The 13562-nt window shown below is 32.2% G+C and overlaps 1 protein-coding gene across 1 annotated transcript; it reads right to left on the reverse strand.

The window, feature by feature from the left end:
* Positions 1–830: 830 nt before the first annotated feature.
* On the reverse strand, positions 831–2447 carry LOC116031632 (F-box protein At3g07870-like). Its single transcript, XM_031273877.1, has 2 exons — positions 2277–2447; positions 831–2180 (listed from the first exon to the last, which is right to left on the reverse strand). The coding sequence occupies exon 2, from the start codon at positions 2140–2142 to the stop codon at positions 1012–1014; it is 1131 nt and encodes a 376-aa protein (XP_031129737.1). The 5' UTR covers positions 2143–2180; positions 2277–2447; the 3' UTR covers positions 831–1011.
* Between the last annotated feature and the right edge of the window lie 11115 nt (positions 2448–13562).

Here is a 13562-nt window from a genome sequence, read left to right on the forward strand (position 1 = left end):
TACTTCAATGGTTTTCCTGGCATAGATGATTCAAAAATGGAGCATATATACCTCAAAGTCCCGATAAGTCGCGTATTTAAACAAGCACTAACACATCAGGTAGTATAAATGATAAGAAAGCAGCTAGAAAAGGGAAGTTCAGAAGAAAGTTAAGGAATGTAATTGAAGGGGAGAAATAACAGAAAATATTCAGTGGCTTAGATGCAGGCAAGACTAGATAAAAGGAAATGCAATTAAGCCCGACCTTGTTTTAACAAGTATTAACGAAACCCTGCAGTAGGCAGTTTAAGCAACCTAAAGCAAAACGTTATGTGATTCTCCAAGGTGTAATGGTAATTATGCCAAATTTGCCACAGACCAACAGACACAGTGTCCCTCTTTAATTATCTCCAATAACAATGACCTTACATCCCAACCAGAATTTTGTTTCAGTACCTAAATGCAATCGAAAACACCCTTCTTTTAAAACATTTAATAGACTCTGCTACAAGGATTTATAAGGAGTAACTTGAAGCAAAATACAATGGATATGTTACTCTATAAGATAATGAAATTTATGGCAAATTTAGCTTGGCAAACTCCAATGACATTTACATCCCAACCTACATTCCAATAATTCAGTCTGCTTCAGTCCATAATAGAACAAGAAAGTTCACCAGCTATCCATACGCTCAAATAAGACTAAAACACATAGCACAATTAGTAAACACCATGTTCTAAAATACCAACAAAAAAAAAAAAAAAGGAAAAGGAAAGAAGCGTCATAATATAAAAGAAAGAAAATGCATAAGTTTATTAAAGAGAACACTAATACACTATATATCTTGATATTCAATGAGGGCAATCATTTATATTGATTGAATTGAGTAAAATTTAAGGACACAAAGAAAATCTTATCAAATGTCAAAACAAAATCTGAATACCTAATACAAGCATATAAAACAACTGAAATTAAAAGTACATATGGTGCTGAGAAAAGCGAAATTACAGCTACTTGAATTTTAACATCACCTATGTGAGCTTCTTAATGGTACGTTTCCTTGTACGTCTTTTCTTGATTGAGACAAGACTCTCCACATAGTAAAGAACTCCAATCATGCCATTGACTCCAATTATTTTCCTTTCTTTTCTTTCTGGATCATACAAAAATGGTGCATTTGGAGTATTTTGCACAACTATGCAACCATTTGCCAAGCCCCAATGAAATGAAAGTTGGAAATCCATCGTAACCACGAGATTTTTTGTCCAACCCCCAACTCCACTTCTTTTATCTTCCAGCATCCACACTTCTAGGCTCTTTTGGAGTTCAAAATGTGAACCATACACAAGCAATCCAAGACAACCTCTGAAGTTCATAACACTATAATGGTGAGATTTTACAATCAACGCGTCAGGCACTACAATTTGTTGAAAGACCTCTCTACGCATGTCAAATGCTGCTACACAAGCCTTCTCATTTACATTTCCTTTTTCAGCAAGCCAATAAATGAATCCATTCAGTATCACATCACAGCTGCTCTTTGTCATTTTCAAGGGGAAATCAATCTCGATTTCTTTCCAAGTATCCAAACTGTATGAGTACACCTCTACCCTAGTCAATGGCATTCCAGTATCAGCAAATTGAGCACGAAAGTTCAGTATCCTCACAACCTTGTAATCATCAGAACTCGGTTCATGACCGAACCCAAGACTTGCCTGAACCCTTTTCGTGTCCCTAGCAAATATAGAACCCTTTGGGAGGCACCTATGTTCTCTTAATGAAGGGTTCCAGAGGAAACACCACCTCCCTAGACCCATACAAGCAATACAAACTAGCCCATTAACTGAACCCACAACAAAACTAGTAGCCCCCAACTTCTTAAAATCATCCATTTCAACCATGATATTAGGACTCTGGACTGTACAGAAAACAGTGGAGGGTTGATCATAGCTGCGCAAAAGGAGAAGATAGTTGCGTGTCGGGTCCGAGAAGGACTGCTTTAGCTGCATCGAAATAAACCAGCGGCTTGAAATCACATCAAACCAGCATTTGCACACGCTCTTCGCTCGCAGAAGATCCCTCACAGGAACACGGGAGAAGATTTCTCCCAAAACACCTTCCGGCAGATCATCGAAAGTGGTTATCACCCTTCTTCTCCGCATTTTCTCAGTATAATTTTCAAATTACAGAATTGGGTTGTCTGTGAACCAGAATCAACATTTCTTTGAGGCAATTCATCAAACACATTCATGCAGATTACATCAAATTGCTTGATAACACAGCACAGTTAGCATACCTCAGAATAATCTGACCACGAAGCTCGATAACGTTATTTCTCGCTCGGGGTGGGTACCTTGACTTCCAATTCCTGCACACTGATAATCGTAATTTTTCAGGGAATAAAAAGTTAAAATTAGAGAATTTTTTTACTTTTTGAAGTTTGACACAGACGATGCTCGCGGTAAAATTCGTTTTGCCCCCCTAATGTTCCACAAAATGCTAAATCGCCCCAATGAGGGAGTTGAGACAATTCCCCACTCTAACCCCAAATAATAAATTCAAATTTTTTTTTTTTGAGAATAAATTCAAATTTTTAAATATCTAAACATAAATACACACATGTCAAATTATCAATTACCGAAAGGCTTCATATTAGAACTCTGTATTCCAGACTAGCAATGAATCATTTTATTACTAATTATTAGTTATTATTGATCATCCAATATACAAAGTATTGGAAGAGATGTATTTTTCAAGATACAAAAAGCCCTAATCAAATAAAGAATGTTAAAAGGTAATTCACACTAACACAGGAAGAGAAAAATAAAAGAATTATAATGTGCCTAGAATATAGAATACTAATACATTAAGGCTGTGTTTTCCAGAAAATAAGTTTATTTCCGGTGTTTGGATGTATTATGGAAAATAATCTTTATGCGTTTTGTTCATTTTTCGAAAAATGAGTAGAATTGTATAATTATATATATTTTATTATTTTATTTAAAATATTAAATATTTATAATAATATTAAAAATAATATTTTTAATTAAAAAAACGTTTCCGGCGAAAACCAGATCTTGTTTCTGCCGAAAATGACGCGAAAATAAGAGCAATGCTCTAGTTTTCCGCCGATTTGGTTTCCGCGGCGAGAAACTAGAGCACTTTGGTTTCCAGCGAAAACCACACCATGGTTTCCACCGGAAACGTTTGGCCTGTGAGAGGCGGAAAATGACTTCCGCCAAAATTGGATGGAAGTCATTTTTCGCTATTTTGGGCTTATTTTTTCTGGTCATGATTGAGTTTCTCAGATGTAGCCAAACACTAAATACACGCAAAATAATTTGCCGGAATCATTTTTTGAGCTTTCAAACATACTTAAAACAACATATATATTCATATATGGCAAAAACTAATGACAACTCACATTGGCATACAATACGTATATGGCATATGCATAAAAATTATGTTGGTCGCACCGTTTGTAAATTATACCATGCAGATATGGCAAAACATTTATTCATTGATACAAATGCAAAATATTAAATAGAATAAAAATTCAGTACTACATAATCTATTTTATAAGATAAAATAAATAGATCTGTATTAATGTATTCAATACCTCATATCTATGTTGTTTGTAACTATGAGGGACGACAAAGCAAGGCGTTAGGACTAAGCAGATTGGTAGAGTGTGGCATCACGCAATAGGTGAGACTGTAAGAACAAATGAAGAAAATGATGTAGAGAGATGATAAGTCGGGTTGAGGGTGACTAAGTAAGAATAAAGTGATAAATGATAGTCACATATATATGCAATACGCGTGAGGACTGACCGACTAAGATTTTAAAATTTAAAAATTTTTGGGTTGAGGAGTGACTAAGTGAAAACTCATAAGTGACAAATAATTGTCATGCACTACACGTGAGGACCGACCGACAAAGGTTTTAAAATTCAAAATTTTTTTGTTGAGGAGTGACTAAGTGATCGAGAACTAAGTAACAAATAATAGTCATGCAACACGCGTGAAGACCAGAGTTTTGAAATTCAAAATTTTAGAAGTTAGTGATCCGGTGAGGTTTGAAAAAAGTGGTGAACGAGTAGGATTATGAATGGCAAGGATATAAAAATTGCATTTGTGAGCAAATTATGTAGAGTTGATTAGTGACTGAGAGAGGACTAAACAATAGATGACAGTTAGGCAATGAGGTGTGGACAAGTGAGGTAAAAAATATGAAGTGGTGAATAAACACACACAATTGCAAATTATTAAACGAAATAAAAAATATTCATTAATATATCATCTATACTCCAAAATAAAATAAATAGATCTACATTAAAATATTAATATTTTATTTATACGCTTCTTGTAATCATGAAGGACGAAGTAAGGCGTTTGGACTCATCAGGCAAATTGGTAGGGTGTGGCCCCACGCGTTAGGTGAAGACGTAAGGGACAAAGGAAGAAAATGAGGAACAGAGACATTAGGTGGGGTTGAGGAGTGACTAAGTGAGAACTAAGAGACAAATAATAGTCATGTAGTACATGTGAAGACAGGCTTGGAAATTCGAACATTTGGAATGTGGTGGTCCGGTGTGGTTTGAAAAAAAGTGTGACCATATTATGTGGGATTGCTGTGTGACTGAGTGAGAACTAAACAATAGATGACAGTTAGACAATGTGCTGTGAACAAGTGAGGTTCAAAATATGAAGTGGTGAGTATACATACACAAACGCAAATTATTAAATAAAAAAATTTCTTTATATCATCTATATTTCAAAATAAAATAAATAGATCTGCATTAAAGTATTTAATACCTTATATTTATGTTGTATGTAATTGTGAGGCATGAAGGTGTTAACATGCACTTTGGTGGATGGGTAGAGTGTGGTTTCACACATTAGGTAAGCTTGTAACAAACAAAAGAAAAATATGGTTGGGAAGCGCTAGGTGGGACTGAGGAGTGACTGTGTGAAACATAAGCGACAAATAACATTGATGTAGTATGTAGTGATCTAGTGAAGTTTAAAAATAAAAAAAAATTGTGAATGAACAAGGTTAGCGATTTGAAGGATATAAAAATTGCAGTGTTGAGCAAATTATGTGGGATTGATGAGTGATTGAGTGAGAACTTAATAATACATAACAATTAGACAATATGGTATAAGGATTAAGGTTTTGAGATTTTAAAACTTAGAAGGTAATGATGAACCAGTGAGATCTGAAATATGAAATGGTGAGCATGTACAAACAGAAATTAAAATTATTAAAAAATAAAATTTATTAATTATATTATATATATTTCAAAATAAAATAGATAGATCTACACTAAAGTATTCAATACCAGGCCAGAAATCTACCTTGATTGTAGCTGCCACAGAAAACCAAGCTAGGCATTAAAGCTCCGCCAGATTAGTGGAGTGAGGCATGTGAGACAATAGAGGTCAAGGAAACCAAAGCGGTAGCTATGGAGGTGTTAAGTGAGGTTGAGGAGTGACTAAGAAATAGATGATAATCATGCGGTGTGAAGACTGAAGTTTTGAGATATGAAAATTTCAGAGGTAGTGAGCTAATAAGGTCTAAAAATATAATATGAGATGTGGCAGAACAAAGTCGGGGAGTAAATAGGGTTATATATAGCATTCCTAAATTTTATATAATAACATGTCAAATACTATAATACCCTGTAACAGACAATAACGCTGGAGTTATGTTATTTTTAATGGGGTCTGTTGACACCAATAATATTTTGTTTCTTATTATCTGTGTTTATATTAAAAATAAAAAATAAAATTGACCCTATCAAAATATATACAATTAATGTTATATTGACTACTCTCTCTTAAGAACTAGGTGGATGAAAATTTTTCTGAAAATTTTTTGATTTTTCAATAATTGAATGTATAGCAGAATTATTTTATTTATAGTGGAGTTAATTTATACCACTAAATACCTTATATTTATGTTGTTTTTAATTGTGAGGCACGAAGCAATACGTTAGCACTTAGGTGGATTGGTGGAGTGTACGTGGTTTCACACATTAGGTTATAAGCTTGTAAGTTGTAACGAACAAAAGTAGAGAAGGTGGTAGGGAACGTTAAGTGGGGTGGAAGAGTGACTGAGTGAGAACTAAGCGACAAACAACAGTCATGCAGTATGTGTGAGGATTGAGGTTTCAAAACTTGAGAATTTAGAAGGTAGTGGTCAAGTGAGGTTTGAAAAAAAGTGGTGAATGGGTAGGATTATGAATTGTAGGGATATAAAAATTTCACTGGTGAGCAAATTATGTAGGTTGATTAGGGATTTAGTGGGGATTGAAGTATTGAACAATAGACAACTAGGCAATGTGGTGTGGACAGTTAAGTGAAGTCTAAAATATGAAGTGGTGAGTAAACACACACAAATTGTTAAATGAAATTAAAAAAAAATATTTGTTACTATATATCATTTATACTTCAAAATAAAATAAATAGAACTACATTAAAGTATTAAGTACCTTATATCTATGTTGTTTGTAATCAAGAGTGTTTGTAATCAAGAGGGACGAAGTAAGGCGTTAGGACTTAGGTAGATTGATAAAGTGTTGCGTCATGCATTAAGTGAGGACATACAGGACAAAGGAAGAAAAGGAGGAAAAGAGACGTTAGGTGGGGTTGAGGAGTGAAAAGTGAGAACTAAGCGACAAATAACAGTCATGCAATATATGCATGAGGACTGAGATTTCAAAATTTGAAAATTTAGAAGGTAGTGGTCTAGTGAAGTTTTTTTTTTTTTTTTTTTTTATAAAAAAAAATAATAAAGAAAGAAAATGGTGAATGAATAGGGTTAGGGATTTTAGAGATATAAAAATTTGCACTGTTGAGTAAATTATATGGGGTTGATGAATGATTAAGTGAGAAATTAATAATAGATGACAGTTAGACGATGTGGTATGAAGACTAAGGTTTTGAGATTTTAAAATCTAGAAGGTAATGAACCCGTGAGATCCGAAATATGAAGTGGTGAGTATGCACATACAAATGAAAATTAATTTGTTTTTTTAAAAAAAAAAAAAATCTATTAATTATATCATATAAATATTTCAAAATAAAATAAATAGATTAGATCTATATTAAAGTATTTAATACAATAAGTTTACCTTGATTGTAGTCATAACTCCATAAGAAACCAAGCTAGGTATTAAAGCTCTGGCAAATTAGTGGAGTGAGGCATGTGAGACTATAGAGGTCAAAGGAGCCAAAACGATAGGGCGGTGTTAAGTGAGGCTAAGGAAGGAGGATGGAATGATGTTCTGAAATATGAAAATCTAAGAGGTGGTGAGCTAATGAGGTTTGAAAATCTGAGAGGAATAAAGTGGGTTAAATAGGGTTATATATACCATTCCTAAATTTTATATAATAACATGTAAAATACTAATATACCACATAATGGACAATAGCATAGTTAATCATAAACTATAAAAAGTATAGCATACTTGCAGGGAGGAGTTACGTTATTTTCAGTGGGTCAATTGACACTCCTAATATTTTGTTTGGTTATTAAAAATGTGTTTATATTTTTTAAAAATTTTATAATTGAGCCTATCAAAACATATATAAGTAAGGTTATATTGACCACTCCCTCTTATGAAGTGGGTGGATGAAATTTTTCTGATTTTTCAATAATTGAATGTATAAGCAGAATTTGGTTTATTTCTAATGAGTCTATTTATATAACACTCAAATTTTACTACTTATTACCTATATATACATATATTTTGAGAAATCTTAAAATGAAGGAGAATAATATTAAATTAGTACATTGACCCCATTAAATTTCAATGTTGGCATCGCCACTGCATACTTGAAATCATGAAGTTCATTGAAGAACGAACCAACCCTTTCTCTCAGAGGACATTTGGTTGCTAAGAAAGTTTGAACAATAATATTCTTGAGAATTTAAAATGTCGGAAATATTTCAATGTTTAATGTAATCTTTGACTTATGAAAGTTTGGGTCAATGGAGATATGATTCCATGATATTATTGAAAGTAAATTCCACATATGGGAGATAAGATTCATTTTCTCGTGTGACTAGGAATCTATCAAATTTATTTAATTACGTATTTATCATTTTTGGTGCCAAGTTAAAAGTCTCTTATATATATAAGAATTTTTTTCCACACAATTATAAAGGATAAAAACACTAATTTATCAAATACATTTGTTCCTCAACACTTTTTTAAATACATGGAGTACTATTTTTGAATTTAGATTGTTTTTTGTTGCATACTGAAATTTTTGGCATATATTGTTTATTAATTTACAAGTGATTTATCAAACTCTCAATTATTCATTATTTTTTCTTTTTACTGTTGTTCGTATATAACAATTGATATATCAAAGATTTCAAAAAAATATTATAGGAGAGCTTCTTTTTTTTTTATTAGTCAATATATTATAGGAGAGCTTAAATGAACCAAATATCTTAATTAATTTTTTAGGTAATTTAATTCTTCTTTTTCTAGGTATCATCAACCATGTTAGTTAATATTCCTAGCAAAATTATTTCCATCGAATACACTTCTTAAAAATATTTTTCAAAAAATTTAATTGATAGAAAAGTACCAAACTCCCTCTCAATGTATTCTACTTTAATTTTTCCATGATGGGTAAAGAGTTTTATTATAATTATTATTTGTTATGACATCGTTATAGAGCATAAAACCCTATTTATAACAAGGCAAAAGGACACATTAGGAAAACCTCAAGTGTTGGCCCACTTGTAAGTTTTCCATAAAATAAATCAACAAATTCATATATGAAAAAAAATTATGGCAAGTCACATTGACATATAGTCCATGTGTGGAATATGTTTAAAATTACTTCTATTCTTGTTTATAATTAAATTATATTGATATATAAAATATATATGGAAAAAATTTATTCATTGATACGAATGCAATTTATTTAAGCAATATATAAATTACTTACAATCCATATTAGAAAATAAATTAAATAGATATACATTAAAGGATTTACTATATTAGGTTTGCGTCGTTTGTTGTAACAAGGAACAAAGTGAGGTGTTAGGACTTAGGTGTACTAGTGTAGTGATGTGCTACTTATTAGGTTAGGCCATGAGGAACAAAGGGAGCTAAGAAACCAGTGAAAGCTTTAGGTGGTGTTAAGAAGTGACTAATTGAGAAAAGAAGAGAGCATCGAACAACAATCAAGTGGGCTATAGCATGTTTTCAAAAAAAAAAAGAAAAAAGAAGTAGGGTATAGCATGTTAGCATAGGTACTTATGTTGCACAAAAAGTGAAAAATGGAAAATGAGAAATGGGAAAACGGTATTTTTCAAAAAAAAAAAAAAAAGAAAAACAATAGAGGTATTTTTGTTAATAATTTTTCTTAATATGCATAAATATTAATCATTTAATAATTAAAAATATTATATGAATAAATAAAAATAGCACGCTAAATTACTAATATATATTGTATTTAAGTAGTAAATATGAATTATCATAAAGTCAATTTAAAATAAAAATACAATGTCTAAAGTCTAAAATATTTTTATGCAGCTAAGCATTCTAAATGTTATTATACCTCTATTGGCATCTTCATAACAAAAAAAAAATGTAGGCTCTAGATTATGTTTATGTAAAGATAAATTGACAAATTGAAACGTGTCAATCAATTTATTGTATGTTTGTAAATTCATTTTTACTAATATCTCACATTGTTTCTATTATGAGGCATGAAGTGATGAATTTCTTTTTCTTTTTCTTTTTTATCAACTTTTTTTAAAAGGGTCGAAGTGCATTTTCAAACTTTTTTATTCGGGTAAAAAATACCTTATACGGAGTATATGGCAAAAATTTATTGAAAAAAAAAAGTGGTGAAAGAGTAGGATTATGAATTGTAGGGATATAAAGATTGCACTAGTGAGCAAATTATATATGTAGGATTATTGATTAGTGACTAAGTGAGGATTGAACAATATATGATAATTATGCAATGTAGTGTGGACACTGTGGTCTAAAATATGAAGTACTGTGGTGATCATGAGTAAACACACACAAATACAAATTATAAAAAGGAAATAAAAAAATATGCATTACTATATATCTATGCTTCAAAATAAATTACATAGATCTACATTAAAATATCCATCAATACCTTATTTCTATGTTTTTTGTAATCATGATGGACGGAGTAAGGCGTTAGGACCTAGACGGATTGGTAGTGTGGCCCAACGCATTAGGTGAGGACATAAGAGACAAAGGAAGAAAAGGAGGAAGGGAGACGTTTGGTGGGGTTGAGAAGTAACTAAGTGAGAACTAAGTGACAAATAATAGTGTCATGTAGTACATATGAGGACTAAGACTTTGAAATTCGAATATTTGGAATAATAGTGGTCCGGTGAGCTTTGGAAAAAAGTGTAACCAAATTATGTGGGTTGATGAGTAACTGAGTGAGGATTGAGCAATAGATGGCAGTTAGACAATGTGGTGTAGACAAGTGAGGTTTAAAATATGAAGTGGTGAGTATACAAACTATATACGAATGCAAATTATTAAATCAAATAAAAAACTACCCATTATATCATCTATATTTCAAAAGAAAATAAATAGATCTATATTAAAGTATTCAATACCCTATATTTATGTTGTTTGAAATTGTGAGGCATGAAGCAAGGCGTTAGCACTTAGGTGGATTAATTGGTTGAGTGTAGTTTCACGCATTAGGTAAGTTTGTAATGGACAAAAGAAGAAAAGGTGGTAAAAAACGTTGGGTGGGGCTAAGGAATGATTGAGTGAGAACTACGTGATAAATGACAGTCATGAAGTATGTGTGAGGACATAAGGTAGCAAATTAAAGTTGTCTAGTGGCATATAATCCATGTGTGGCATATGTTTAAAGTTATTTTTATTCTTGTTTGTAAATTATATTGATATATAAAACATATATGGCAAAAAATTTATTCATTGATACGAATGCAAATTATTAAATCAATAAAAAGTTACTTACAATCCATATTATAAAATAAATTAAATAGATATACATTAAAGGATTTACTATATTAGGTTTACGTCATTTGCGACCATAAGAGATAAAGTGAGACGTTAGGACATAGGGTGGACTAGTGGAGTGTGTGCTACTCATTAGGTTAGGTCGTGAGGGATGAAGGGAACTAAGGAACTAGGGGAAGTGTTAGGTGGTGTTAAGAAGTGACTAATTAAGAACTAAAGAGTGAGACAAACAACAATCAAGTGTGGTAGTTTGGGAACTTATGTTGTACAAAAAACAGAAAATGGAAAATGAAAAATGAGAAATGGGGAAATAGTATTTAAAAAAAATAGCAAATGAAGCGTAGGAAAAAATTGTAAATACAAAAGAAAAAAAAAATAGAGGTATTTTTGCTAATATTTTTTCTTAATATGCAAAACTATTAACTATTTAATAATTAAAAATATTATTAGTAATAAATAAAAATAGTACATCAAATCACTAATAAATAGTTAAGTAGTAAATATCAATTACCGTTGTCAATTTAAAATAAAAATACAATGTTTAAAGTCTAAAATATTTTTAAACAGCTAAGAATTACAATTGTGAAGTGGAGACCATCACCGACTCCCTTTCTGAAGTGGGTTCGCCGGCGGCGACCGAGACTGAGGACCCACTGCAACGCAACTCGAAGAAAAAGAAGCGCCAGCGAGAAGGAATAGATACACCGGTACCCACCCCGAAAGACGAAAATGTTCAAGAAACTCTGTTGTCTGCTCTAAAATCTCCAGAGTCCGCCCAATGGAGAACTCTGGTAGAGACCCCCAATGTCTGGGCCAGGAAAGAACACCATGCGAACTTGGGAGAAGTTACCGTATCAGACGATGAAGCGATGAATGAGGCAAACTCTGACCCGAATTGTCCAACGATTCCGGTGACCAAAGAGGAAAAGGAACGCCTTAGACGCCCTTGGCAGCTGTAATACCCCGTATTTTCCTAACATTATTATTTTATCCTAAGGCGTTGACATTCATAAGTTATGATCTTCAGATATTTCAAAAGAATTTTTATAAGTGAGTATAGTTGTTATTAAGCTGCGATCGTACGTCCCGGTCACGAACCGCAAAAAAATTTAGGAACTAGTATTCGGACCTGTTTGTCTTAGGAAATGGATTTTTAGACACCAAACTATTATTCTGGAATTTCCTATTTAATTAAATTAGCCCATAGCAGCAAAAATTTATTTTTGATCGTACATCGCGAAATTTCGCGGTGTACCGAACCTAGCCCAATTTTGAGTTTCAGTTTGAGATAAATTTTTAGTTTCGGAATTATTCCAATTTAAATTATTTCCTACCGAAATTATATCTGTTTTGACCCTTACCAGTCCAATTGAAGATATTTTTCTTGAGTTACCATAAGATTTTGACACTTGTCACCATTTCTAGCCACATGTTATTATTTAATTAATTCTTGAAGATGATCCAAATAATGTGGCTTATCCTACAAGCTCCCTCATATAATATATAAGCTTTGTCTTTAATTTTTTTTCCATTTCCCTTCAAATTGCCGAAATCAAAGAGAGAGAGAGAAAGTGTGATCATCTTCATCTTCTTCACCATTTTTCCTCCATTAAAGCTTGCTTCCATAGCCAAGTTTCTTCACAAGTGTCAAACTATTCGGTAAAACTTCGATTTTATTCGGTGGAAAGCTTTGTTTTTCCTCCTAGAGCATGAATCTAAGCTTAAGTTCTTAATATTTGTTGTTATGGTGTTGATTTTGATCTTAGGGTTTTGAGTAAATTGGGGGAAAAGATCCAAAATTCATCCTACGGTGTTAATATACTCTCAAGGAGGTAAGGAATCCCTTTATTTGGTTGAGGTTATTTGAAACTAGATAATTGATAGCTAGGTTGTGAATTGTGGTTGATTGGTGTACATGAAATCTATGTGTTATGTGAAAATTATGTGTTTAACTTGAGGAACTCTTAGATGGTTCAAGAAATTACTCTTTGAATTTTTGGTAGTTTTTGTGTACATGTTCATAGCTAATATATGCATGTATATGTTGTATTTATGTCCATATAGGCTTATACTTGTGAAAATATTAAAAATCAAGATAGTCTCTGGCAGTAACTTCCGAGATTTATTGGGAAAAATTGGTAAGGTATTTTGATTCTATTTTTTCAGATATGTAGTTCTATAAGTGTAGAACCTGCATATAAAATTTCATAATGATCGGAGTAGTATAAGTATGGTTTTCGAATTTTTTTCCAAAACTGGTCCAGAGAGAAAAATTCTGGACAGCACACTGCCAAGGGCAAAAATGGAATTTTCTGTGTTTATTCGCGGATCAAAATGATCAAAACTTTTTATGGACATCAAGTACTATGAGTTGGGGTTCTACCATAAAAATTTCAAGTGAAAAAGAGTTCGGGAATTATTTTTACCGGCTCAATCTTTCGGACTGCGCCAAGCTGAAATTTTCTTATAAGGAGGTGGTATTATGTACATGTAAAGAGTAAATGTATTTTGTGTATTATGCCTATGTTAAGGTTGGGAAGTACATATGTTATATGTATTGAGATGTAT

The sequence above is a fragment of the Ipomoea triloba genome, chromosome 10, assembly GCF_003576645.1.
Source record: "Ipomoea triloba cultivar NCNSP0323 chromosome 10, ASM357664v1".
In the NCBI taxonomy this organism is placed as follows: domain Eukaryota; kingdom Viridiplantae; phylum Streptophyta; class Magnoliopsida; order Solanales; family Convolvulaceae; genus Ipomoea; species Ipomoea triloba.

What these genes read in the sequence shown, in the direction of transcription:
- LOC116031632 (XM_031273877.1), bottom strand. Translation starts at nt 2,142, where the DNA reads ATGCGGAGAAGAAGGGTGATAACCACTTTCGATGATCTGCCGGAAGGT.